General features: G+C 36.9%; 1 protein-coding gene across 3 annotated transcripts; it reads right to left on the bottom strand.

Moving 5' to 3' along the window:
* Nucleotides 1–1,584: 1,584 nt before the first annotated feature.
* LOC131782790 (uncharacterized) lies at nucleotides 1,585–27,414 on the bottom strand. 3 transcript variants are annotated; one of them, XM_066168407.1, is made up of 21 exons: nucleotides 27,276–27,414; nucleotides 24,297–24,644; nucleotides 19,766–20,020; nucleotides 14,332–14,598; nucleotides 13,610–13,903; nucleotides 10,865–11,176; nucleotides 8,923–9,005; nucleotides 8,672–8,727; nucleotides 8,215–8,393; nucleotides 6,773–6,883; nucleotides 6,640–6,658; nucleotides 6,476–6,506; nucleotides 5,452–5,755; nucleotides 5,166–5,276; nucleotides 4,527–4,717; nucleotides 3,705–3,827; nucleotides 3,393–3,463; nucleotides 3,183–3,223; nucleotides 2,896–2,992; nucleotides 2,711–2,810; nucleotides 1,585–2,297 (listed from the first exon to the last, which is right to left on the bottom strand). In XM_066168407.1, the coding sequence occupies exons 1-21, from the start codon at nucleotides 27,340–27,342 to the stop codon at nucleotides 2,232–2,234; spliced, it is 3,126 nt and encodes a 1,041-aa protein (XP_066024504.1). In that variant the 5' UTR covers nucleotides 27,343–27,414; the 3' UTR covers nucleotides 1,585–2,231. The 3 variants fall into 3 exon arrangements, with proteins under 3 accessions (XP_066024504.1, XP_066024503.1, XP_066024501.1); XM_066168406.1 differs by lacking the exons at nucleotides 1,585–2,297; nucleotides 2,711–2,810; nucleotides 24,297–24,644; nucleotides 27,276–27,414 and adding exons at nucleotides 17,992–18,240; nucleotides 18,356–18,628 and having other exon boundaries at nucleotides 2,905–3,827; nucleotides 14,419–14,598; nucleotides 19,660–19,799; XM_066168404.1 differs by lacking the exons at nucleotides 1,585–2,297; nucleotides 2,711–2,810; nucleotides 24,297–24,644; nucleotides 27,276–27,414 and adding exons at nucleotides 17,992–18,240; nucleotides 18,356–18,628 and having other exon boundaries at nucleotides 2,905–3,827; nucleotides 19,660–19,799.

Raw genomic sequence — 27,414 nt, forward strand, 5'->3', positions numbered from 1 at the left:
ACTAAAAAAAAGGACTAAAAAGGAACGAGCTTTAATTTTGCATGAAATTCCGCCAAATATTCTTTTTCTGATCCATTGGCATCTATTGCTCCGCCATGAGAATAAGTTCATTATAGCTTTTCACTATTTTTTCTAGTATGTTTTTTTTTGTTCATATTTCAGGACATTTGATTAAAGCTCATTAATGACAATGACTTGATGCATCCCGAAATCAAGTCAGTCATAAATGTTTCTTTCTCTGGCGATAATTTCATTGAAAATGTTGTTTACATTAAGACATACTTTTTCCATCTACAACGTCCTTTACGGAAACACATTTCTACTTGTGTTGCTCATCATCAATGTCCATGTGTACACGTTTCAGGTCGTGTATACACGTCACAACATGTGCACTTGCCGACCAGATAGAACGGCACTGAGGAACTTGCATCTCGATTTACGGGTGTTTAACACTGTGAGAAAAAATATTAGTAATCCAGTACAACAAATTATACCGACGTATATTTCTTTGTCGAACTCAGATTAGCTTTAGCTAACTCGCATGCTCTAAAAGGCTTAGTGCGAAATCTGAGACGTACTGCAAAAGATTAACAGACAGCACTGCTAGATGAAAACTTATTTTAAAGTACCTTAAGAGGTCCTCTCACAGTGTGCCTAAACACAAGGTCGAACGAATGAATGCCAGAGTGCTGTATTGCCTCGCGTGTAGCAAACAGCAAAAGATGGATACCCTCCTCCCAGTCTTTCATTGCCTCTAGTTCGTCGGAAAAATTAGATTCGTAACTACATAAACGACGAAGTCTGAGGAACTGCGAAAAAGGAATGGAATTCTTGACGTTTAATGGATGCGAATATGAATATAACAAGTAACTATGCGAGTAAAACATGGTAAACACTGTCATCTATTATATCCTCTTAAAGAAATTTACTCACTTTTCCCGGCAACCACCATTTCTGCCCTTCCAAAAACTTTAAATCTTAAACTGTACTCTCTTTTAGTCCTACCACACCTAGTGTTTGACAAAGTTCAACATCTACAGAATTGTCAGCAAAAACCTTAAAAAAAAAATGTAAATAAAAATTTCAGTGGATTCCCCCCTTTGACCCTCCTCTTGCATCATTTTTGACCATTTCTCAAGCAACCGCTGCTCCAGAATGAAAGAGCGTTGTTTTCATATTAAGTACTGTTTCTAGTGCAATTGTTTACATCAGTTGAGGAAAGAAAGGTTTTGACTAAAAGGTTACTTAGATTATAATTATGTAGGATTGATCGACTCTTAACCTCTACTGAGAGTTACAGGAGAACGTGGTCTCTTGAAACATGTAAAAAAAAAGCGATTTTTTGAACTTCCGGAAACTCTTCTTCGCGTAACGTTGGTTTGGTTTTGTCTATCCTTCGGAAAAGAGAACTAGAGAGATGGGTTAAGATATAATAGATCAATGTCGTGGAGTAAAAGATGTAAACTTGTGTACGGCATCATCAGGCAGATAGAGTCAACTCCAAACTTTTCAACACTTTTATTATGAAAAAAAAATTAGAGTTATTACATTAACAACGCATCCAAGAAAAAGAGGCTTGAACACGAACCTATATAGGACCAGTTTCGTTGAGTAATAGTATATGGTACGTGAAAACTATCGGGCTTTTGGGCTAAATAACATACTTTCTTGCAGAAGTTATGTGCCAAGTAAACTTTTGATTAGAATACCGTTAATTTTAGTTATACTTTCAGTGTAAAAGTATTTCGAGTCGGTATCGCAAGTGAAGACGGTCTTAGAGAATGCAATTTATGCGCACGATTAGCTTTCCTGCAAACAAGCGGGCTTTGCGGCAAAATTTTTTTTAGCAATTTATTAGAATTGTACACAGTTATGGCACTCAGAGCGAGATCTCATCAATCTTGTAAATTTGATTTTTTTCCGGGCTGTCCTGCCTTTCAGAATTGAGCCAGAAAATAAACTGAACTCGAACGCTTGTGTCGAGCATACGTGTAAGTGCTTAATATGTTAAAGAGAAAATGAGAGTATACTTTATCTGTAAAACTTATAAAAGCGTTTCAGCGTTTAAGAACATAAAGTCAATTGAATTACAACGTTCCAGCCTAACTGCTTAACATAACATGCCTATTTCTACCAAGTAAGCGTGTAAGGAAAGATAATTAATCGCTGAAACTTGTTTGGGCGAAGTGTGCAAAATGTTAGCCAGTCACATACTGTGGACGTGTATCTAACTACACTGTTAAATCCTCGACGTTTGCATACAACTGCTTGTCGTACATTGTCATGTTGATCATCTTCTGCAGAGCAAAACAATATAGTAATCAGCATTAGTAAAAAAGTGTTCCTCTTACCTAAAAAGCGATTATCCTTAACATTCGTCAGCTTTTTTACATCAAAACAAATTCAAGGAGAAAGTATTTTATGGCTTCGTCGTCTGCTACTCTATGTACTTCTAAATGCAGTTTTGCAATCATTCTATGATCTTTTAAATAACCACTAAATGTCAATTGTAATTGAGACATTCTAGTTCGCTTCTTTGCTTCAGAGACACAACAAAAAGATGCGATCCAAACTTCGTAAAAATTACAGAGACGGGTACATATTACTATTCTATCTAGGCTTAATGCTGTTAAGTTTAACCCTAATTAGCTGAGCCTTAGTCAGTCAGTCCTTCGTGAAAAGAAACTTTCGTGTTCATCAAAATTCTCACCTTGTGTAGGGTTTCCATGTCCTTAAGATGAGTTTTCAATTTAGTGAAAGTTGGTCTTGCATCTGGGTCATTCTTCCAGCATTTCATCATGATCTGATACCTGGTATTGTTCAAATGATCTGTTAAAGATTTGAAGAACGTTTCCTTGTACGATGAGAGAGAACGAGTTAACAAAGAAAACTTACAATTTTTCATCAACGTGTTGTGGTTTAGGCATCCTGTATCCATCCTGAAGTAAGTTTGCAATTTTTCTTCCATCCATTCGTGGGTAAGGTGAACCGCCTGGAAGAACCATAAGACCATCGAAGTATAAATGAATATCAATGAAACACCAACAATGTCACTTGATGGAGTTTGAGGTTGCATGGGGAAGCTCGTTACTTTTGTCTAACTGAACACGATACATTGTAAATATACAACAACAAAAAAAAACCAAACAAACATAGCCTCATAAACTCCCATTCGATGATACCTATGGTGAAAATCTCGTACAGCAGGACTCCATAACTCCATCTGTAGAATGACAAATCAAACAAATGTAGATTAGGTGACTAAAGACATTAACATTATTTGCTACAACTAAAATATGTGTATTCTTTGACAAAGCATAGTATTCATATCCTGATTAAAATTGATAACTCTTTTTGGAAAATTTCTGAGGGAAATAATCGGGTATACTTACACGTCACTTTTGGTGGTATATTTACCATACAACAAGGCCTCATAAGCTGTCCACTTCACGGGAAGACGGCCCTAAAGATTTTAAATATCACTCCGTGAAACAGCTAAAAAATTATAGGAAGCGACTAGTCAAAGACAGAGATATTTACAGTTGTACCCGTATACGCATGGCTAATTTTTTCATTAGAGTCCGATCCAAGGAATTCATGATCAAAATCAGGAATGTATCAGCTTTACCACAACAATGATTGTGGAAGATCACTAAACTGAACGATATGTAGTACCGCCCCCACTTCCCCTCTTTCTTGATTACTTTAGTCTTTCGTTCATAAATATTTTCCTGCTGCACATCTCTGGCCATTCCGAAGTCTGTCACTTTACAAGTTTCCTTTTGTCCAACCAACACATTACGGGCCGCAAGGTCTCGGTGAATGATCTAAGAAGGAATTGTTGCAACAGCAAATATTAGCGATTGCAGAAGAAAAAGAATTGAAATAACATGGTTCAGGTAGGAAAATAGAAACGTCTAGCAACATAATATGGTGTGCGTATTTCTCTTTCTTCCAAATGGCAGAAAATTATATTCACTATAATTACTGCCTCATATTCCACAGATTAGCAAACTACTTTATTTGTGCAATACGTAATTATTTCATAGAACGCCTATCTTAAGTTTTTAATGTAAATAGAATTTCTATAACGTGGCAGTTTAGCGACCAAAGACGAATTTTTGAATTTCAAGTTTTAATTCCTTCTCTTTCTTGTCACTAAAGTGGATATTTGTTGTACACTTAGTTAGGGCTGAATATGTTAAAAGATCCTATACATTCACGTCTCTGCCTCTGCATGCACGAGAAAAACACAGGTATTATATTTCAATTGGGTGTACTTGCAACGCTGCACAAATATCGCCATTCGTACATTGAAATTAGACGATGACGTCAAAATTGTGAGGGTTCCCGGCCTTAAAAAAAAATAGCGTCAACAACACGGTAAGAATACGTTTGCATCTCCCGGGCGTGATCTTGGGAAGACATAACATTCTATGCAAGACAAAGCTTAACATGACGATACACCTAACAAGAAGGTTTAGAATTGTTTGTCATTTGTGTGGTTTTTTTTTCAATTAACTTACAGATTTTGAGGACAAGTAACTCATTCCATCAGCAATTTGCCAAGCAAACTTCATCAGCTGCTGTGACGTCAGATTTGTTTGTGGTTTGATATCTGGGTCTTTGTAGTAAGTGTCTTTTAATCCACGGCTCTTTCTCAGGTAACCCAGCAGATCCCCAAAAGGCACGTATTCAATCAAAACCAACAGCTGTTCTGAAAAAATAAAGCAATTTAATTGATACATTACTCTAAAAGAAATGACCACTAAAGACAATAAATGAATAGCCCAGTCACGGTCAATGCTTTTGAAGAAATCGCACGAGAACGAGTTGTAGCTTTACGAAGAGAAGTAGAAAAAATATGTAACGGTCTCGTAAGAAGGAACAGACCAAATATCCTCTTAGAAAATGCGTTTCTCCTTATACAACAGAATGGTCTGTTCATTGGAAAATATTTGGTCTTAGCCTATCAGTAAATCCAGGAGCGTCTATGTTGGCTAAAAAAGATAAAATTATCTAATGTAATGGTTTTTTTTGTCGTGCTTCATTGTGAAGCAGTGACTCATCCATTAAAGCAAATTATCAATGGCGAGAAAGCGTCACAGAGTAAATCATGAGCAAAATATGTACAACAAAATTAGACCCGCATAACCAAAGCGTACCAGATTCTGTAACACATCCCAGAAGTTCAATGACGTAAGGATGTGGTTTCAGCTGCTTCATTGTGTCAAGTTCTTTCATCAAATCTCTCTTGTCCGATTCAGCAGCGTTTGCTGGAGCGTTAAAAACAAGGAGTAAAATTTGGTTAAAGGGAAGATTATGTGAAATACCAAAATAATAACATACGTTATGAAATGGCAAATGGCTAAAAATATACGGTAACCCGGTAACATTTCCGGAATTATTGTCGGCCAAGACTGTCATTCAATTTACGGTACAAAAGCTCACTTTTCAGCATTTTAATAGCCACTGTGGTCGTTTCAGGACTCCCTCGAAGTCCTACCGCTGTTCCCTTGGCAACCTGACCAAAAGCACCTTTACCAATGATTTTTTCTATGGTTACTTGATGTCTTGGAACTTCCCAGGAGCGTGTTAACGGATGAAGAGGCACGTAATCAGCACCTGGAGCTGTTCTTTGTGCTTTTCTATTATCTTTGTTGACGTCTATGAGATCCATGTATTCCGCAGGAGGCTGAGTGAGTTTTCTTGAAGCGGGCTGACTTGGTTCGATATCTTCTAATCCTGTTTCATTCTATTAAACCAACATACCGTTAAGGTTTCATATAGAAAGCTGTTATTAAAACCAGTAAACAGTTCTACATGGTTATAAAAATCAGTTTACCTATTTTCATCTGACAAACTTTTACATTCTTGCAGAACAAAAGGTTATAAATAGTTTACAATCTCTATTGTCCTTATTATTTCTAACATTTTGTCCTCTGCTTTTGAAACTATCATGTCCAATGGAGTGATCGAGGTTCATAGCACATTTTCCCAAGCTACAAACTGAAACATGAAGATTGTCGATTGGTTGTGCGATTTTTTGACAAATACACGCACAAAAAAAACTCTTTCTGTACTCAGCTCCTAGACTAACGTTTAGAATATAAGGCATCAAGAAAATAAGACGGCCAAAAATGCGCAAAAACAATTCTTTAGAAAGCAAATATCAACCGGGTGCAGACCAGTTACCGATCTATGAAGTGAAGCCACACAGTTGAACCAGGGACAACTCAAGGAGAATCCATGGAGCAGCTTGGTAAAGGATATGATCCCAGGAAAAAGACCTTATCGAGTCAAACTTCCTCCTCTATTTCATTGTATCTGCCGATACTTTTTTTTTGTAGAACCACACCTTTTTTCCTTCTTATTTGCTGCAAGCGTTTATTTCTTTACAGAAAGTAGAGGTAAAGTGATATTACATAATTTCTGGCCACACGAACATAACCACAATGTCTTAGCTGTTACTTACGTCGTAAACACCTCTATCATCTTCATAAGTCCTACAATTGAGAAAGCATACGAATATTTAAAAAAAGGTGACAATTTCATCAGCTTTAAGTGGAGTTTTGTGTCAAGATGAAACCATATTTGGCACATTACAGCGACAGTATCCAAGTGGCAGCAAATTCTTACCTCTGTTTCCCTACAGCGCCTGAAAAAGAACGAAAGGAAAAAAAGACAAATGATGTGGATATGGGTCAAAATTTTGTTTAAAAATGGATCCTCCAGCCAAACCCTCTAACATAGATTATGATTTTTTACTTACCTTTCCTGTGTAACCAGATTATGTAAATAATTTGGAGAAGGCTTGTTAAGGCAAGAACCCCAATGATGGCTAACAAGACGTGGTTAGATGGGCAGTTACACTCTTCAGGACCTAAAATGATTCATTTTACAAAGCTTGATCATGTAAAATTCAAAATTCAAACAACATTTACACTGATCCTGGTCAATAAACTGCTCTCACTACATAGCTTAGGTTAATTAACGAAAAACTACCTCCCATTGGCTAGGTACTTAGGAAAAGTACGGTGCTAATCTTTCTATAATAATTTCTAAAAGTAAGGTTTTGTTTAGTTGAATAACAACAACAACAACGACAAAAAACAGAAACCTGGAAATATGTCACTCACAGAAATTAGTTATTACACAGATACGGAATACAATTAGAAAAAGTCTTTTTTCGTAAGAACACTTGTAAACATTTAACACTTTGACATGGTTGGATGATACTCTGGTTTAAAGATTTAATGAATAGGCCATTTTACAGTTGACTACTTAGTTGCCAAGCCTTTAATTTGGAGTGAGGATGAAGTTGACCATGTTGTAATAGAGACCAGTATCTAGCTAGAATGATAACAAAGTCATTTACATTTGAAAAGCAATAAGGCTTGTATCATAACAAGGTCGCCTTCAGCCTCACTTCTGTTCAAAGGCTTGGCAACCAAGCACGCAACTGTAAAATGGACTGAGAGTAACCTAGAAGTTGCAATTCATAAACACAACGTTTCAACACTCCTGTGTAGTGCCTTCATCAGGGGTGATCTAATCGTTGCAACAAGAGGTCCTTTTATGAGCTCACCAAGCAGCTGCCCTTTTTTCTGACGAGGTGTGAATATGCGTCAGGTAGTAAGCTGCCATCACGATTTAAAGGAGCGTGGGCAGAGTTCATATGCCAGGCTTCCAAACAAAGGCGCTGGTGGTAACATCGATTGGTGGTAAAAATTTTAGAATTATCTCATCCAATTGTATGGTTAGTTAGGCATGTGTGCTCCAACAAAGCTACATTTTCTTATTTATAAAAGAAGACCGCTTCTTGATGCTCTTTCAAACGTGCACCAAACTGACATTTGGTCTGTCCGATATACTCGTGATCACAGTCATTTCATGGAATAGAATAAAAAGCGTCGGTTAGTTATTCATTTGTGACAGGATCCTTAGGTTTGGCAAAAATTTGCCACAAAGTCTGAAAAGGTTTTTGACCAACTTTAACGTTGTGGCTATTAATAATTCTCTTGATGGGTCCCGTAACACCCTGATTGTAAGGAATAACTGCAAAACTAGTCGCTAATTCCTTCTCATCAAAAATATTACTAGTAACTTCATTCGTTCAATCTTTAAATCAGAGTAACATGAAACCATGTCTGATTATGCACCTGGTTGCTTTGTGAACTTCAATGTAGTTAACAATTTCTTTGTAAAATTTACCTTTTACCGTGCTTTCCGAGCCGTCTGTGGGTAGAAAAACTTGTTTAATCGAATCTGGATTGACTTTAAAACCTCCAAGTTTGTTTTGTCTTGCAGCATCGGACAGGAAAGTCAAAATATTGTTGACGACTACACTTTGATTGAACCTCATCATGAAGTCAAGAACAACACTGCCACACCTAAATAGAGAGAGGGGGAGGGGGGGGGGGGTGGAAGCAAAGAATATCATCATCACAAATATTTGTACTTTGGTGATTTTTAAGTGTTAAAATACATTGAGATTTAAACAATGTAGTAAACCAAGGTAAATAAAATTAATTTTTGTCACTCTGTTTCTATATATTGCTGTACATGAAAGGATATGTACCTCAAATTAACTACTATTTTCTAGAGCAGAAAAACTGGTTTTTCCATTTGCCATTTGCTGTTTCAGTGTAAAAGACAGAGTGTACCTTACCTGGTGTTCAAAGTGTTGGCGGATGAGCAGCCAAACCTGAAGGCAATTTGACAAGCCTAAAAGAACATAAAGAAATTTAAAAATTTATATTCAAATGCTTGTTACATATTGAAGATGTCCTAAATATCATTTTTTAACAGAAATATTAAACTTTCATTTCAAGAACAAATTGATTAAGATTCCCTTTTCATAATAAATCTGATTGTAGTATTCCATGCATTCCGGTATTTGGATCAATTCAACTATCTAACCATTTCTGGAAATTTCGCAGCAACTTCTGAGCGTCTGCTACAGTTCTCCTGTATTGTCGCTGTCAGGTAAACTTCTGTGCTTACTGTTTGAAGTGGGGAAAAACAAAATATGACTTAAAATGAACGTCTGTTTGTTTGTACAAGAATTATCATTTAAACTCATTTAAAAAAAACAGCTTTTACTTACAAAGAACACTGACATAAAATGTACGGTTGGGAGGGCGGATTTAAAACACGATTTTTTTTTCCTTGAGTTCTGCAGCTACGGGAATGATTAGAGTGTCTAACGACTCGTGTTGATCATGTATTTAGAGTGTATTTCTGACCAAAAAGCTGTCTATATCTTATGCAAAAATAATATACCAGTTTTTGGATCATTTTGAAGTAATTTAAAGTTGTTCGAAGGATAGGTCTTACCGCGCGATTGTGACAGTAAAATGGAATACGATCATTCTCTTCCTTCTGTGACGTTTGTAGATAACCGACTTTCGATTAATAGTTAATGATTCGCTTGAATGACAAAGGTAGGATAGCCACGTTTTTTTGAAGAATTGGCATATTGCCTCTGATATCTTGACAAAATCAAAACTGCCAATACATCGGCGATGAAGTCTAAGACACGGAGGATAGGAAATGGAATTCTTGACATATAATGGATTTGAAGATGATAAACTATGAGAAACCGTGGGTCTGTAGCACACAAACTGACGCATAGACTGTTACCTGTTGACTTTGATTTCTGGAGAAGCCAAAGAAGAGTCAGGAATTTCACATATCTAAACTGTCGTTTAATTATTTAACAAATAGAGCAATAGTATGTGCTCTGTTCTGTTGTGAAGCACGCGGGGAGCGGCTAGAGCACGAAAGAAGAGTAGGGAAAAACACGAGACGTAGTCGAGTGTTTCTCCCCGCTTCTTGAAGGCTCTAGCCGCTTCCCTAAGAGCTTTACAACAGAAAAGAGCACATTCAAGGATTCTCTATTTGTTTTATAATAAAGAATCCGTTAACGCATTACTTTCAATTTTCAAAACAAACTTTATTTCAGAATGACAGCGCCGTAAAACTCGGCTGCAGTGACTGATGTAACCTTCCACTCGACGCCTCGGATATCAGAGCAGGGTCTAAGTTGTTCTTTAGAAGGACGGCCGATGTAATCTCTGAGGCTTACTTGACTTAGATGACCGGATATCATCATAATGAGCTGGCTATGAAGGACCTCAGCATTACACCGTCATGACTAGTACGAGTTTTAACAGTTACGCCAGTTTGGCTGAAATTTTCATCATTCCTGTTTTGTTGTTTTGTTTTAGAACACGAAACTATATATACTACACGAGCGTTAGCTGTGTTTGATTTTTTTTTACCCTAAGTAAGCTTACAATGTAAATGAGTGTGAAACCTTCAAAACTCGGACTGTCCATTTCTTTTACTCTTCGAGGATTTTTGTCTCTGCTCACGTTATAATAAAGTCAGTTACGGCGCCTGGCATGTTTACAAACCTTTGTTTGGTTCTTCTGTCGCTATTTGCCAACTTGCCTGTTCCGAAATTTCACTTTCAATTAAAGAAAAAAACTAGGGAAAATTCCCGGAGAAAGTCGGACACAGTACAATTTGGCAGATGGCGTGACAGCTTTAGCTCAGCTCTATGCTCTATACTCCCATAGAGCACGCTCTTTCAACCAATGACAGTGCACGTTATATCCGAACTTTATAATAATATTATTTAATTAACATGTTAATTAAAATTCAGTAACAGAAAACATTGCAAAACAATTGGCCTCTAGTTGGCACACAAATATCAACTGCGACGTAAATCAGGTTTTTGCAGACGAAGAATTCACACGTAAAAACTTTGATGTTGATGACACGGAAAGTGCTTGAAAACTAAGTAAAGAGAAGGATAAACTGTTGAAAGGGAAAAATAGGATTCATTTGAACACACCTCCATCTGCCTTGACTTGCTGGATATTTGCTTTCTCTTGCCTCAGGCTTTCACCAAGCTCATTAGTTGCAGTAATGGCAAACTGATACACTTTTCCTCTCTCCAACGCTATTTTCAATTCTCTCACAGAAACATCTCTGATTTTCGTTATTTCTGTCCACTGTCCTACTTTCCCATCAGTCACTACTCTTTGGTACACTGTATACATGGTAATATCTTTTCCATTACTTTCTGGCTCCTTCCACTTTAGGGTAATTGTACCGTCTATTGTTTCACCTGGCAGTTCGTCTATTTCGACCACATCAGGGGCTCCTAGATTGATGTCAACAACATGACCAGCGTGAAATTTCTAACAATTATACAACTTCTTGTTACAAACCTGGTCACAATTTACCAGTGACTAAATAATCTGTAAATTGGTCGAAGATCTTTTTGGGATATTTTTGAAGCAAAAGTGTATAACAAGCTAAATTAAGTTAAGTACTGAGATGAATTTAAAATAATTTGAAAGGGCAAAAAGTGATAATGAGAAGCCTAAATAATGTTCCGTTGTAGCCTAAAACAAATACCGCATTTACAAAGAGAACTGGAATGATACACTGACCTTTAATGGCATTTAATTGCTACTTGCATATGATCAAATGAAAGGACTGATGCATAGATGATGTCGTAATTTACCATTCATTTGCGTTATGTAATTACGGAAAGGATGCGCATGACTTAGTACAGGCATTCGGCAATGACACAGCGGAAAAATGAGTGCACATGCTCCGCTTCTCGAGCCATTTGAGCGTACAGGGCTACGCTGCTTCTTCTGTAAACATAAGCCGATGCAGGTTTTCCGCCGTGAAAACAAGCCTTTTTCACCAGGGGGAACTGAGAAGGTGATGACAAGAAGCGCTAAAGCGATAACAGGCGTGACGAACTTCGTAGCCATGCTACGGTTGCTCAACTTCAGTTACTAAATTCACACCTGTTACCACAATACTTTTTTTTGTCGAATGAGATATGTGGCAGATGAGGTTTCGAAAGAAACTTTCCTGAAAACAGCGACCTTAGATTTTTTTGGTTTGGGCTAATGGCCGTTTTTATGCTAGAGACGTTAAAGTCGTCTCGAGACGACTTTAACGTCTTAGACAACTTTAGCGTCTCTAGCATAAAAACGGCCAATCCCTGTTAAATGAAAAAAAGCTATGGGAATTTCAAAAATGCCGCCATTTTGCCTCGATAGACATTATATACAGAGAAGTACGATTTTATTGACAGTATTACCGACTGGAAATGGCTCTAAAACTACTCGTTTGTTATTCCGCGACATAGTTTTGAAAGAAAATCGTTACACACAAACCTTGTGTTAACAAAAGAAGCACTACATATGCAAAAAAATGGAAGGTTTTACGCTGTAAGTGCGCTGAAAATGTAAATAAATTAAATAGCAAATCCTGATAGCTATGGGAACCATGGAGGTTTGATTCTTTTTAAGTGCTTTGAATATAGCTGGTAGGTGTTTAAGAAAATAATATTAATCCACCTTAATTATAAGCAAGAGGTTTTATTTTGGGGGTTAGGTTTTTTTAAATACCTATCTCAAACTTTCTTCGTACGTCGCAATTTTTCCTATTTTATCAGGTTGCAGCTTATTGCTTAACTTCTTTCACTCGCACTCTGTTTTTTTGTGCTCGTACTTTTCTCATCTTCAAGAAAATATACGGAGGATTCTTTGAGGCCGTCCACAAACTGTTTCACGAGCTTTCCCCATAATATTGGCATATTAAAAGCGATTTTCATGAAAGGCCCATTTTTCAAACTTCAATTCTTTGGTCGACCGATTTGCGAAAATCGCCTCACTGTCAAAAGGGAAAGTTGGTTTAAGAAAATATATTACTTTTAGAAACATGTTTCGAAAGTTCTTGTGTCATCCTCAATTCTTATTTATAGAAAGTGCAATGTTGAATTTAAAGTGTAGAACAAAATGCTGATTGGACAAAACAAAGGATAAAATAGAATAATGTACGCAATTACAAGGAAAAATTAACATGATAAAGTTGATGATTAAGTGTAGCTTGCCCTCATTGAATGTGAAAAGCTTCTTTGATTTTTGAGTTGGAAAGTTGTAGAAGCGTGATCTAAGATGTTAAAACACTCATCGCACTATAGAGTAACATTGTTGAGAATTTTCTAAATGTCTGAAAATGTGAGAGGCCCTATCACAAATCAAGTGCTCACGCACACGTGTGGATAAATGCCGAGAGGTTTCGCCCACATAACAAGCATTACAGCCTGCACATAAAAACTTTTCAACCACACACGCGCGGAGCCAACGAGGAATGGGGTCTTTCACACCAAACATATTACCTATGTTAAAAGATGAAAAAACAACCTTAATATCTAAGTTATTACGATAACGCTTAACAAAGTGGCGAACCCTTTTTTGCTTGACAACAGAACAAGAGCCAATTTAAGGCAATTTGACATAAAAGGTCGGCGTAAACCGTTAAGTTTCTTTCATCTCACCTACTTTCACCTGTGGTTTATTTATTATTACGCTTCTTCAAACGTAGGTACTTCTCAAATAACCATTAGAAAGGAAAAGCAAACTGGCCACTAAGAAGGGGACAAACACTTAAAATCAAAAATCTTATAATGTGGTGAGTAGAAAACATCGTTAAAACTGGGAAAAATCTAAGTTGGCAGAAAATGATTGGTGTAAAGTGTTCAGTCACGAAATCACTTGCGATTCCATACCTTCAAACTTGGTCTTAATCGTCCTTTCAATAGGATCTCCCTCGAATACAAAATTTCTGGAAAACAGTTTCACTGTGTAGTTGGTATTTTTCTCCAAACCACGAAACGAATAAGTAGTCGTCCCTGGATCGGCGATATTATTCTTTTCGATCTGCGTTTCACCCTTTTGTAAGACCATTCGGTATCCTGTAATCGGACTTCCTCCATCATCAGCTGGTGCAGTCCATCTTATTGTTATCAAAGTTGCTTGAATGACTGATTCTGATGATTTGATGGATGCTTTCCCTGGTTTCTCTACATAGTGCCATAAAAAAGGGATCATTTTGAGCAAAAAAAAAAGGAAGAAGAAATTTTGTTTGGGTGTTATCTCGCAGCAAGTTTTGTCAAAATACTAAGGATGAATGCAAGTCCTTGTATTATTACAGCTTTATGAATATACATGCTGCTGCCGTATAAATTAGCCAAGGGCCTAATAGAAAAAGAAAAAAATTAGAGTCCACGATTGAGGAAGTTTCATATGGATACTGGCATGGGAGGATGTCGTCAATCTGCCTAAAGTTCAACGCTCTTTTGCAACGTCTTTAACGCTACCAAAGGGCAAGGTGTCGACAGCGTTTACTTCTAATACACCAGAAACAGTGATAACGAGTAAAGGCAAAATAAAATGCTGACCTAATATGCAGTTTTTCTTTCATCAAAATACACTGATCTTTTTTACTCACTTATCTGATTTATCCTTATTAATTTCTCATCAGATGGAACAAGTGCATTGGTAGCAATGCACTTGTAATCACCAAAATCTTGATCACCTCTGAGTGGTACTTGTACTTTGTTTTCTCTGCCTCTGACTCTGTTTATTTCACTTCCTTCAGGTTTGTACCAAGAGAGTGTTGGTGTAGGAATACCATCAGAAAGACACTTCAAAGTCACTGTCTGGCCAATCCAAGACTTCTTTGATGACGTGGTGACAGTTTGAATTGTGGGCGGGTCTGAGAATAAATAAAAATGCAATAAGCGTTTGAATAAGTAATTAGTGATACTTCATATCAATGATAACATTGACGAGCGTTATCATTCCACTTCTGTGTCACTGAGCGAAATATGCCACAGTATTACACCTTAGAACAAGGCAAAAATACGTGGCAACATATCGGTTGCACTAAACGATCCACACTTTTATTTTTTGGTTTTGTTCTTTGAATTTAACTGTTATAGAAGCGAACTTTCAAGCAGGAAAGAAAACAAAGAACACTTTAATGATTTAGTTCTAGTTGTTTTTGCCTTTCGCGTACACCTTATGCGATCGATACGATGCACAGATAAGGCCGTAGGATGTAATTCACAGACTAAAATTAAAATACTGAAAATAATAGTGGAATTATCGTAGTAGTATCAACTGAGTTGATAACGTAAATTGGCCACGGTAAAGAGTTAAAAAGCTGACGTTTCGAGTGTTAGCCCTAAGCTCTGTCGAAGAGCTAACGCTCGAATCGTCACCTTTTTAACTCTTTATAGTAGCCAATTTACGTTATCAACTCAGTTGATAACACTAAATTACCCAGTTATACTTTCCCACCGACGCAGCACCATAGTTTCTTTAGAAACTTACCCCCTTTATTTAAGTCAAAAGTGATGAAGCACGCATACTCGAATGCAGATCTTCGGTGCAGCACATGAGGCATTACGCGAGGGCTTTACTTGGGCTTGTAGTTGTGAAGCCGCGCAAATTGTAGTTGAAAACACTACTGATTATTAGTATTTTGCAATTCTAATCAACATACTTGCAAGCAACAACATTTACAGTTTAGGCTATGTCCACCGGAATAAATCATAGACAGGAAAAGGAGAGAAGTAGTAATGTGTGTGCGCGAGTCTGAAAAACGTGAATAAACGAGAAACGACATGAAAAAATGGGCAAGAAAACAGCGAGATGAACGCAAACGAGGAAATGGGAAAGCTAATGTAAAGGGGAAAATATCTAGTGCATAGCAACGTGAGGAAGAAAGACATAATGCTCCAGAAAACAGAGTGAAAAAAGTCAACAACAAAGAGAACGCGAACAATAATGGGGCCGAGAACGCAGAGGAGGTAAGTTGAGTCTATTTTGAGTTTTCTCCCACGCTAAGGCCTGGAAAAGGCGAAAACTTTTTAATCAATCTAGCTCCACTTTGAGTGATTCATTTCTATGTGATGAAGGAAAAAATAATCAATTGGCCTTTATCTAAAATTATTTAGCATTCGTGGTTTAAAATCCTTCGTGCCTGTATATCGCCTAAATAACATTTCAGACTGCTTTTATCCTCCAAATTATTTCGTTTGGAATGTTTAATTCATTAGGGTGTAAAAGCAAAATAATAAAACTACGGATTACTTTTCCGCAAAATCTGGACAAACATTTTTGCCTAGATGGTTTTGAAATAATAGCGAACAGTGTAAGCAAGCTTCTATCATTTTCTCTTCAGTTAACTAAATTTACCTGTTATTCATTTAGAAAAAATGCACTTAGGTCGCAGATGCGTGATTTTACCCTAGAAACAAGGGTAACGGCTTTTAACGGAAAGTAAAATAAATTGAAGTTGAGCCAAAGATGTTCATGTTTACATGAAGTCTGGTGAGGTAATTTGATTTTGAAAATATTTCCATGTGAGAACCTGTCAAACTTGTAAGAAATTACGGGCCGCTAAAGTGTGATGCAAACAAACTTGCAGGTTTCATGGATTTGGTTCTGTTGCGAAAAGAGTGAACTGCAGTTTTTTGAAAAACGGTAATTTTTTTATCAATATGTTTTAATGCTGCCTACTCGACTCGCTCAAACTACAGCATATGCTTTGTCTCACCAAGCATGGGACCACTTCCTCAATAAAATAAAGCAGAGGCATATTACCTAAAGTCTATGCTTCTGAATGCAGTTATGATAGGAATTATACATGCAATTGTTTCCCCATGTAAACTGAGTGCAATAGACGACCGTATAAGAAATTTTACCCAACAACATTACATCCTTCAAGTTGTGTATGCATTATCTAAATTCTCTCAAGCAATTGGTTTGTTGTGAAAGGATGAGCGAAGTTTTCAGCTCTGCTATAAATATGCCCTCGGTAAGTCTTTCCAAGTTCTTTTGCTAAACCAGTTCCGTTGTTTTTCAAGGAGTATACACACTTTTTTTGTTACCCGCTCAAGATTGACACTTGGTTCATGCCCTGCCAGAGCTCAGCTAGTGGATGAACACCCTGTGTTTGGAGGGTGGTTGAAAGTCCAAATCAGCAGGCCTAGGAGGGGCTGCAAAAAACCTGATAACTAGGTTTTCGATGTCCACCTTCAAGCCAGCCTGGCTGAAGAAAATGCAGGGGGCTTAACCCTAGCTAGCAGCCCAGCCAACACCCTACTCTAGGGTGAGATGCAAATGTCTCTGTGTAAAAAGCTCAGGGGGGGGGAATCCCTTTTTGAGTTGAGTTCTTATTAGGCTGGATTTGCTTTGGTCTTTATCCATTAATTAAGAGTCAGACGCCATGCTTAATAGCATCTCTCCTTGAAGACCAGATCATTTTGGCTGGGAGTGGGGTGAGGTTGGGGATTTTTCAATTTTGACAGTGTTTTTACTTGGATGTTGACTTTGAGTTTCTTGCTTGTTTGGGTATGTTTTGGTAAATTTACACCTGTATATATAAATATACCCGTTTTCTAAAATGTTGCCGTTTGAAAGTATATACAATTTTTCTCTTGCTATCAAAAAGGTATTCAGATGCATATATAATTTACATCAAGAGAACTCTACTCTTTTTTAGTAGGAAGGTAAACAATGACTTAACATTAGTTATTGTACTGTTCCTTTGTCCTTACAATTTATTCTGTCGTCATCTTTTTTTATTGGAACATAAAGTGTATTTCTTAGAATTTTTCAATTGCAAAGTTTTGAGCATAGGTGTATTATTGTACAGTCAAAGCTGTATTGAGCGGTCACCCTCTGAATATGGCGTTCCATAGAAGAGGGTTAATATTAAAAAATGATGAAAAATGCCATTTTATGCTGGAATTTATCACTTTTATACAAAATCTCGTTAAAAATTCTACAAACATTAATTTTGGGAGAGAAATTGGATAAAATTTTAATCAAAAAGTCTTCTTAGTTTTAATTGAGTGGTTCCGCTTTATTTGACCGTTCATTACAGATGGAAGACAATACAACCAGGCTTTTGTCACTCACTCAAAGGTGACCACGATCACTTAATAGAGGTGAACATAAGAGAAAAAAAATTGGGACTTTGACAACTTACCACTGAGTACAGGGTCACCACTTCATATGGTGTTGCTTATAGGTAGGACTGTATCATGGATTCAGCGGAAAAAGCAGCTTTTTATAACATACTGAAATTAAGACTTACATTGCACTGTGACATAAGCTTTTACTGTCTTTTCCTGTATCCCTCCATTACTTGCGATGCATACATATTCTCCTGCATCATTCCTGCTACTACTGGTGATGTTCAACTGTTTGGTGTCAGAAAAATTAATCCCAGATTTTTCCCATCTTATCTTAGGTTCAGGAAAACCCGAGGCATCACAACTCAAAAACAGAGGAGTTGACGTATTAACTGTTATATTCTGTGGCACTTCTGTAAACTGGACAGGAACTAGGTAAGAAGAGAGAAACAACAAAATTTTCATGTAAAACTGGTAAAAAACGTTTTTCCCGTTTTGGATGATCATTCCAAAGTATTCAAAATGCTCAAAGATGTTTCTACCCACCATTTATGTTAAGTGTCACAACGGCGTCTGCTCCATCTCCAGCATCATTATGTGGGACACATTTGTACTCACCATAGTGCTGAGATCGATTGACGTTATTGAGAGTATACTCACTGTTGCTGCTATTACTTAGGAGGCAGCCACTGAAATAGAACTTGTAAGTTGACACTTGAGGCACAGCAGCCATAACTAAGCACTTGAATTTAACTGTCTCTCCTTCAGTGACGGTATTTTGTGAAGCATTGGTAGTGAGCCTCACACCTTCGGGTTTGTCTAAAAATGTAAATCAAATCAAATCCTTAATCCCGGTTTATTTCATGGCTCATACATTCCCCCTAGTTCTAAATCATAACCCCTCGTAAAAGTATAAAGGGTGCATGATAATGCAATAAGGAAGGGTTAATCTTGTGAGTGGGGTAATCTAGTATTAATCCATGGAGTGCCTTGGTCGTATAATTGCAGCAAGTCATCCACCAACGGTTAGAATGCTAACTTAAAGCAAAATACTTAAACTCACACATTGCACGCTGAAAACAATAGCATTACTACAGCATAAAAAATAACACCAACTATATTGTTACCGGGAGAGCTATTTTAAATCGTCTCTTAACTATAATAAGCAATTTGTGAAGGTAAACTTTACTTCTTATCGGACATGAAAACGTTGTTACTCATGCAGAATTTCTGGTGAAATTCCTTAATTTTGAGCCAGAAGACGAGTGCAGCAGTGCCCTGGAGGCTGCACGTGGGAGGATCTCACCTCGTTCAAAGCGAAAACATAATTTGAATTTAAGACATATCTTATTTTGCTCAACTGGTGCCAGGATGATGTATTTATCTACGAACTATCTGGGGAACAGAGCCTCCCTTGATCAATTTAAGAGAAAACTTTATTCGAGGACCTCATAGGCTAGGGAGATATCGAAAGAACAGTTAAAGAAATTCGGCGATTTTCGTTTGTGTTACTTTTGCACAATACTGTATATCTCTTTGACTGCCATACATGTAAATATATGCACAAATCTCAGGCTCGCAGTTTTAGTTTCAGCCCATTTTGCATCTATCAGCTGACCTCGGCTATCAGTCAAAAAAAAAAACCATGTAATTTCTCAGCTGACCTATTCTCAGATTTCAATTAAGCCCCAAACGGAGCCCTCACACAGAATCAGAATATGCGCGAGCCTTGTGTGCTAATCAAACAGAGTTAATTTTGGGTTGTCACAATGACTCAGAAATGGCTTTAAGCCATTTTCTGAGTATGGTATAAGTATGTATACAAAGGAGGTGGAATTCTGTTTCCTTACACTTTTGAACAGATCCATCAGTTTTGTGTAACTGGCCCCAATAACAGGAGTCGCACTGTTAAATAAGTAAACCAGAAATAAAAAATTATGGTTAAAATATAGTTACAGTGAACTACAATTGTTGTGTCAATAGAAGTGACTTCCGCTGAGTTATTGGCTCGACATGTATATTGTCCTGCATCTGTTCTGTTTATATTATGGAACTTTAAAAACGCAGCTTTCTTCCCTGAACTTTCCAGTACTCCATTTCTAATCCATGCCACATCCGGTAGTGGCTTCCCAGAAGCTTTACAGGCCATGGTGACAGGGGATCCTTCGATGTAATATTTTCCACCTAAAGAGAGGTTTATAAGTGGTGCCTCTGAAAGGTAAAAGAGATTATATCATTCCTCATATGGTGTTGTAAATATTACTTGGATTGTCCCCAACAACCAACTAGTATAAGGGGGCTCAAACTTCATTCTGTACAAGTTAACCTGTTGGCGTTAGCTACTGGAGAACTTGTTAACAAGCTAAATTGTAAAGTAGAGTCCCAGCCTGGGGAATGAAGGGCTAATTCAGGAAGTCACTTGTTGGACTAAGGACCCTGGCTTCAAAGCTACTCCCTTTGTTTTGGATAAAATTTTTGCTGCTGCACAAACAAATAGGCAAAGAGCCAATCAAGCCACACCTCACTTGGAAAAGACAAAGGATCTACTGAAACATCCTTTACCCAGAGAACTGAAATTTTGATGAAAGAGAAACTATGGATTCTTCCAGATCAAAAGAACATACGAGTGGTACGCTGAACGCAACTTGCCCATCACTTAAAGTTAAAAGAAGAATTTACTCATCTTCTGGTAATGATCGTTCTTTTATCAAACTTTAAACAATTTGATTGTTCATCATGATTGCTCTGCAAAGGTAGTTTGCAGAAGGGAGAGTTTCGCGCTTTTCCTCCACATTTCGAAAAATTATACCCTCACATAAAACGTCCTTAAGCCCAAGTAAAAGGCAAAGAAAACGAATTACTTTCCTGCAGTAAGAATGGATTGTACAATGACCATTGTTAACATTTTGGGCTAAAACTATTATTATTAAACGGAGAAGTAGAGGAGAGGTTATCACTCAGCAAATTAAACACATCCTTAATCTATCTCAGGCATTATATTTATAGTGAAGCAGCGTCATTCCATCAGAGCTCTTCGAACTCATGTTACCCCTTAAGATGAGAGTTATGTTTCAATACAATTGTGAATAAGTGTTCCCAAACTTATGGCGAGATAATTTGACTCGGTCCTTAAAACTAAAGTGAGATCAGTCAGGGCCATAGCCAATATGAGGCAAACAGAGGCTCTTGCTAGCTTATAAATAAACAAACAAACGACTAAATTTTATATAACATGGTCCAGTCTTAGTTTTGGTGAAAACACAAAACAGGCAGTACCCGGAATAAAGGGTGAGAAATACTTGAGAGCAAAAGGGTGGGTTAAATTCACGCTAAGCGGTACCGAGTAATAATCGACACAAGATTTGAGCTTGTTTGACGTTAGCAAAGAAATTGCCTTCAAGACCATCAAGAGATGCTGATGTCAATTAAGAAACTACGGGACATGGTGGGAAAAAAGCAGTAGAAGCAGAAATGGGAGAGGCGCCACCAAAGAGACTACTTGATTCATATTTGTACCAGAAGTAATATTCTGTATTGCAAAATGAAGGTTTGAGTGAGAAAAGCAAAAAACAAATACCCTTTTCTTTGTCCCAAGCTCGTGAAAAGACGAAACAAATCTTTCTGTTTCTTTACCGAGCTCAAAACCTACCATCTTTTTTATTCTATTTAAAAACATGACGCTGTTGACATCGCTGATCCTAACAGTATCTAGGATGGGTGTCATACATGAACTTCTTAATTGGCCGCGCTCACCACAGAGTTTCTGTAGTTCAGTGGAAGTGCAGAATCCGAAGGTCTGAGGTTTGATTCCTCATTCTTTGTCCCACGCTCGTAAAAAGATGGAAAACATCTTTTTCTAGGTCTTTCCCGAGCTCAAAACTTAATTTAGAATGGCCTACACTCGAGACTTAGAGGTACTAGCTCTGAAACATCACAAAAATCTGTCGGGTACAAGAGCTTTAAGAGAGTTACATAGAAGAACGAGTGTCATCATGTGTGTGTGTAAGCTAACTTGATCTATCCCACAATCCAAAACATGTAGCTTTCTAACAAAACATGCAGTTTTCATACAAAATGAACTTATGCTACATGAAATTCTAATTAAAGGATACAACAGCCTTTCAATCAGATATAATGATAGCTCAACGCTCTGAGTGCTAGATATCACAGGCTGTATTCGCTTGGAAGATCATTATCATGCATTAGGCCTTATAAAAGAGTGCAAAAAGCTGCCCCCTCTATAGACTTTTAAAAATTGAAAAAAGAAACTGAGCTGTTATATAACACCTTAGTGCTAGAAAATCATTTTGATATAAATTAAAGTTCACTTTTGTTTCTCTATTTAGAGTCACTTGACCTTGGAACCTTGGGCAGGAAACGACTAGAGGATGATGAAATAAAGAAACCTACTAAAGGAACAAAAAGTGAAATAAAAATTTCCCCCTCCCACCCCCCAGCTTCAGCTCGAGCCTCGAGCTCCAACAGTCACTAAAAGGGGAGGCATAAGAAAAGTGGAAGGTGAAGTTTCTTTGGTTACGCAACTCTTTCACCAGATCTCCACCAAGATTACAAAATAATTCCTTAACTGCCTTCGAATCGCAGAAACCGTGGAAGCATTAGCCTCTAAAGTTTCATTGATGACATCAGCAGTAAAATAGCAGAAACCTAAGGATGTAAGCCAAATTGAAGTGCTCTACCAGGCTAAACAATACCAACATGGAAGACCCTATGCCACCTGGAAAAAGGCATTTGATCACTTGATAATGAAATATAGTCAGGATAAAGATGAAATTTTTTTGAAGCCCAATGGCAATAGGATCACGGTGAACATACTAAGTGAGAGATGAAAGTACAAAGAGACTGCCCATCACATCTTATAGAGGCCTTTGGATTCACTTTGATGTGCACATAACTTTCCATGATCACAAATGTAATCGATTTGCAAATTTTCCTTTTTCCATTTGTTTTCAATTTTTGAAATAAAATGGTAAACAATACTTTGCAGATATTTCAATACTTGCAAATGATATATGCCAGGGAGTGGATTTGACCAGATGTCCCAAAGTTTCACTTCATTCAGAAAGTTCGGTTTCCATTTTACAGCTGTAATTCCCAATGCTATTGAGGATCAATAAGTTGCCTTTAAGACTTAAATAACCAATTTATTGAGATTTAAGCAGTCTTGAGCATATTCACAATACTTTTCATTAAAGGGTTCCATCAGGTCTGGATTCTTCACAACAAGTGAATAAAATCGTTCAAGCGAACAATGAGGTAAATTGATGTACATGAGTATTTAGTTATCACAAATATTTTCAACTTTGAATCACAGTCAAGTGACCAAGAAGTTTACATACTAAATATCATACTATTTTTTACGTACTTAATGTTGTTAGGACATCCAAGATACTGTATTCGGAAATGAATGGTAGAACACTTAGCGAGAATATTTAAAAGTCTGTTCAAAGACCATTAGGCTTTCATCTACAAATGACAAGTTTTTGAAAAGTTTAGGCTTCCAACACTAAACTGAAATTAAATACTTTAAGTCTATTGGAGCACTTTGTGGAATTCAGCCAGTTTCTCAGTGGGGCAACCAAAATCAGCAATAAAATTAGAGCTGTTGAACTGACCTCCATGAATAATAGCATCTGCTAAGAACAGCATTCCTAACTGGCCACATTGGTCATCATTGAATTATTTTCCGTTCGTATGCCCAGCATCTTTCAAAGAACATAGAGAGCTTGGATTACAGACTTCAATGGTTAATTGGCTTCATAAATTTAAGAAAATTTTGCTCCATCGTGCAAATCTTGAAAGTCTCAACTTGCCCCTTAGTGTCAGAAATTCCTTGAGGAAGTCACCATTCTGTTGACAAAATTTACATCTGCAAACCTTGAAGATTGTAATCTTCAGAAGGCAGCGAATGGCGCAATACTGACTTTCATTCCCTTTGGCAAGTCCCTCTAAAAGGCTTGAAAAGCAATGCCATTTTTCTTCACACCAACTTAATTTTACATGCTGCCTGTGATTTGTTATGCAATATTTTCTTTCATTGATCTCACAAAATCGTACGACCAGTCGGATTGCTTCTACTTTTGACTAACCATTTTCAATTGACAGCTTTTTTAAGAGAAAATCTCAGTATTTGTATGGATGCATAACAAGGAAACCCAATAGTTAGTGCCAGTGCAACAGGAAATAACTCTTTGATACAATAAATCTTTGATTTCTTACTGATGAGAAACAGCAAAGTTAATGGTAAAATTTCTTTCCTCCTTTTAGGGGTGTGGAGTCACATCTCAAGTAAAAGTAGCACTATTGTTTTCCCAAAAGTCGGGTTAGCTAGCCACTTTTAGCCCTGCATATGAAGATTTGTGCAAATTTATGCTACTGTTTGCTTTCTCCAAATCTCAAAAATATGAGACATGAGTTGAATGCATCTGATTTATGTTTGATTACAAATGGTTATGTCTGTAATACATACCTGCCACAATAAGCTGCACTGTACTTTCTACCGAGTAGGAAAAGCTTCCCCTCACTTCACATTTAAATTCGGTATCATCTCCAGGCTTGATGTTCTTGATCACTAGGGTAGCTCTTCCTTCAATTTTAACTCTTTCTTTGTAAGAAAGAGGAATATAAGGAGTATCTTGGACACCACCGCTTGCATTAACTATCATTTTGACAAATGCATCATCTACAAGAACACTATAGATAATGGCCTGAATCTTATTATGAGGATCAGTGTAGTCCCACACCAGGTTGGCATCACTACCATTGTTAAAGTAGCTTGGATTAGAAGGTTCCTGGGTGAAACGCACATCCACACCCCCTAAAATAGACAATCATAAGCATATAATATTATCAGCCATTCAGTTATATATGTCAGGATAATATATAGGAAGAAGGGCTTCGTATAGAGTCCACCACAGAGGCACTTTCAGTGTAAGCAGTAATAACAATAAGTGTAAATATGCACTAGATTAATATTCACTGATATCAATTAACTTGAATTAAATATACTTTCATTAACAAAGACATAATTAAGGTTCAATAACAGTAATGTGTAACTATTTGTGCCTTATGAAAATTTTTTTTGACAAGTTCCACTTTCGTTAATTTCTGAAATGTTAAAGTGGTACTCTAGAAGAAATTTTTTGAAGAAGAACTTGTTGAGGTAAAAATTGAAAATGGAAATGTCCACACATATTATATGTATGTTAAACCATTGTCGCAATGAGGGATTTAATATTCCAATCTAGTCTTTTGGCTTCTAATTTTTGAAAATTAGTATGTTCTTATCTGAGCATCCTACCCATCACATGAGATGTGCATGAAAGAAGAAAACTGAAAAGGAACATTTAAGTGGGCTTTTAAGTTCACTGCTAAAAAATTCATGTCCGTAAAAATTGGAAAAGAAATCAAAGATTGCTTGCATCACTTATGTCCTTGTTCTTAACCCATTCTTCAGTATGTAACCAATGCATATTTGCATATTTTGCATTTTTCATTGCCCTAATATGGTAAATAACGTAATAGTAAATAAAAGTTGTCAAATATTTTCCAAAGGTGAAGTGAATATTATTCAGTGATCTTCCCTGCAGTCCTTCAGAAAATAACTGTTTTAGTACAATAGCTTGAGTGCTTCCAAATTTTGTTACAAATTCTGTGAATAAAGAATTTCAAAGAATTGCTCATATTTTGTTACATTGTGTTGATTACCTGTATCAAGATAAGCAGGCAGTTTTAAGAGGTTTTTTAAATTGAATCAACAAAAACTTTATCCCTTTGTTTTGGAGTGTTCTGCTAATCTTTTAGCATTTTTTGTGCTCTTCTCAATTTAATTTTCTTCAACTGCATTTATCACTTTTTTGCAAACATTTGAGAAAATGTGAGGCAGCCATTTTGAAATTTAGCATTCTTCCTGTAATCACCCTGTGCATTATTATCATAGCAAGATTTGATGCAATCCTTGACCAATCAGAGCATGTGCATCTCTATTATCACCCGAGCAATTGTACTAATGGTAGTATTTAATCCTTTAAAATTTTTGCTTCTTCATTGAATAAAACAAATAGACCCCATGTTGCCGTGGCTCAGTGTACAGTTATAAATCACAGAGGACATCAAAACATGCTAAGAACACTATTGACACACTCAACTAACCTGTTCTACACATTCAGTTAGTAAAACAGCACAATATAGTAAACAGTGCAGTTAAGTCTCCCTTGCTTTTTCACTCCTCTGCTACTGTCACACTGGAACAATTAAGCTTAAAGCTGCATCTTATGTGCCACATTTTTATTCTTACCATATTGTGATGTCTATTACTAAACAGATGTACAGCAACATGGAGTCTATTTTTCAAATTAATAGCTGACAATCAAAAATTATGGTGGATTTGTATAAGTGCTTTTGTATAAATTGATTGCCATGCTCACTGGCGGTTTGCCACCAGCTAAAGGTGTAGTATTCACCTCGGCTTGCAGCATCGCACAACAATAAAATGGCTTCCAGCTTTACTGTGGTAAGTTAAGAGAAAATAATTTCAATTAATGGAGCAGCTGTCACAAAAAATACAAAAATAGCAACCAAGTGTGCTTTGATAGCATTCAAATTTAGCCTGGAATAAATCTGTATGTGTATGTGATAGGCCAACATATATATATACACACACATTTCAAAAAGTTTGGTCCTTGTAAAACCTTAACTGTTTCTAAACATTACACAAATATAAGTAGTTACAACTACCAGTGTGGGATACTACAATCATATTTACATAAAGCAAAAAACTGGTCAAGTAGAAAAATCTTACATGTAGGTATGAGAAAATAATGCTCAATTATCCATCCAAGTGCATTATGTAGTATCTTTACATGATTGCTGCCCCCTAAGAAAAGGTCTCACTCAATTAAGCTTGCAGCAATTATCCTTGCTGAGTTTATTATCTGAACCAACAATAAGTAGAAAATTGTTAACACCTCTTCCCAATAATGAGTGATGGATGGCAAGGAAGAGAGTTTATGTACAGATGGCAACTCTTTTCTGGGTTTGCATAGCCATTATGTTTATAATGGAAAGCCACCTGACAAAGCAGTAACTTTTCTCATGGCTAAGAATACGGCTCACACTAATCAAGAAAATAGTGCACTTCTCGGTTTCAATGTTGATATTAAATTCTGAACGTATGGTATTGTTACACTTGAAGTATAAAATCCTTTGTGCTTGATTTCTATCGCATCACAGTTATTCAGACTTCATTTATCACGTGATTGAGATCCCAACATCATATCTTAATTTTGAAATACAAAAACTGTCCAAAGAACCTTGGAGTTCGGAGATCATTTTGACGAACATCACGTTCAGAAATAAGGGATCGGCGTTTTCGGTTTCTAAGCTTAAAATGAAACATGATAAAAATACTGAAAAATCTTTTCTACGGGAGAATAAATTTCACACTTACTTGACCCGTGAAACTTTACCAGCAGAAGAAAGACTAGGCAAGTTTCATAATCATGGAAAGACACCATCTTATCAGACCTCTGCTGATGCTTCAATGAGGAAGTTTATGCCTAAATCCTACGATTGCTCCTTGAAGAAAT

The sequence above is a fragment of the Pocillopora verrucosa genome, chromosome 6 (assembly GCF_036669915.1).
Source record: "Pocillopora verrucosa isolate sample1 chromosome 6, ASM3666991v2, whole genome shotgun sequence".
In the NCBI taxonomy this organism is placed as follows: domain Eukaryota; kingdom Metazoa; phylum Cnidaria; class Anthozoa; order Scleractinia; family Pocilloporidae; genus Pocillopora; species Pocillopora verrucosa.

Excerpts from the sequence above, each read along its gene's own strand:
- LOC131782790 (XM_066168407.1), bottom strand. The coding sequence starts at position 27,342 with ATGGTGTCTTTCCATGATTATGAAACTTGCCTAGTCTTTCTTCTGCTG. Across the intron at positions 6,884-8,214 it reads CTCGGAAAGCACGGTAAAAG|GTCCTGAAGAGTGTAACTGC; the intron begins GTAAATTTTACA and ends GAATCATTTTAG. Across the intron at positions 2,811-2,895 it reads CAACACGTTGATGAAAAATT|GTATCAGATCATGATGAAAT; the intron begins GTAAGTTTTCTT and ends GAACAATACCAG.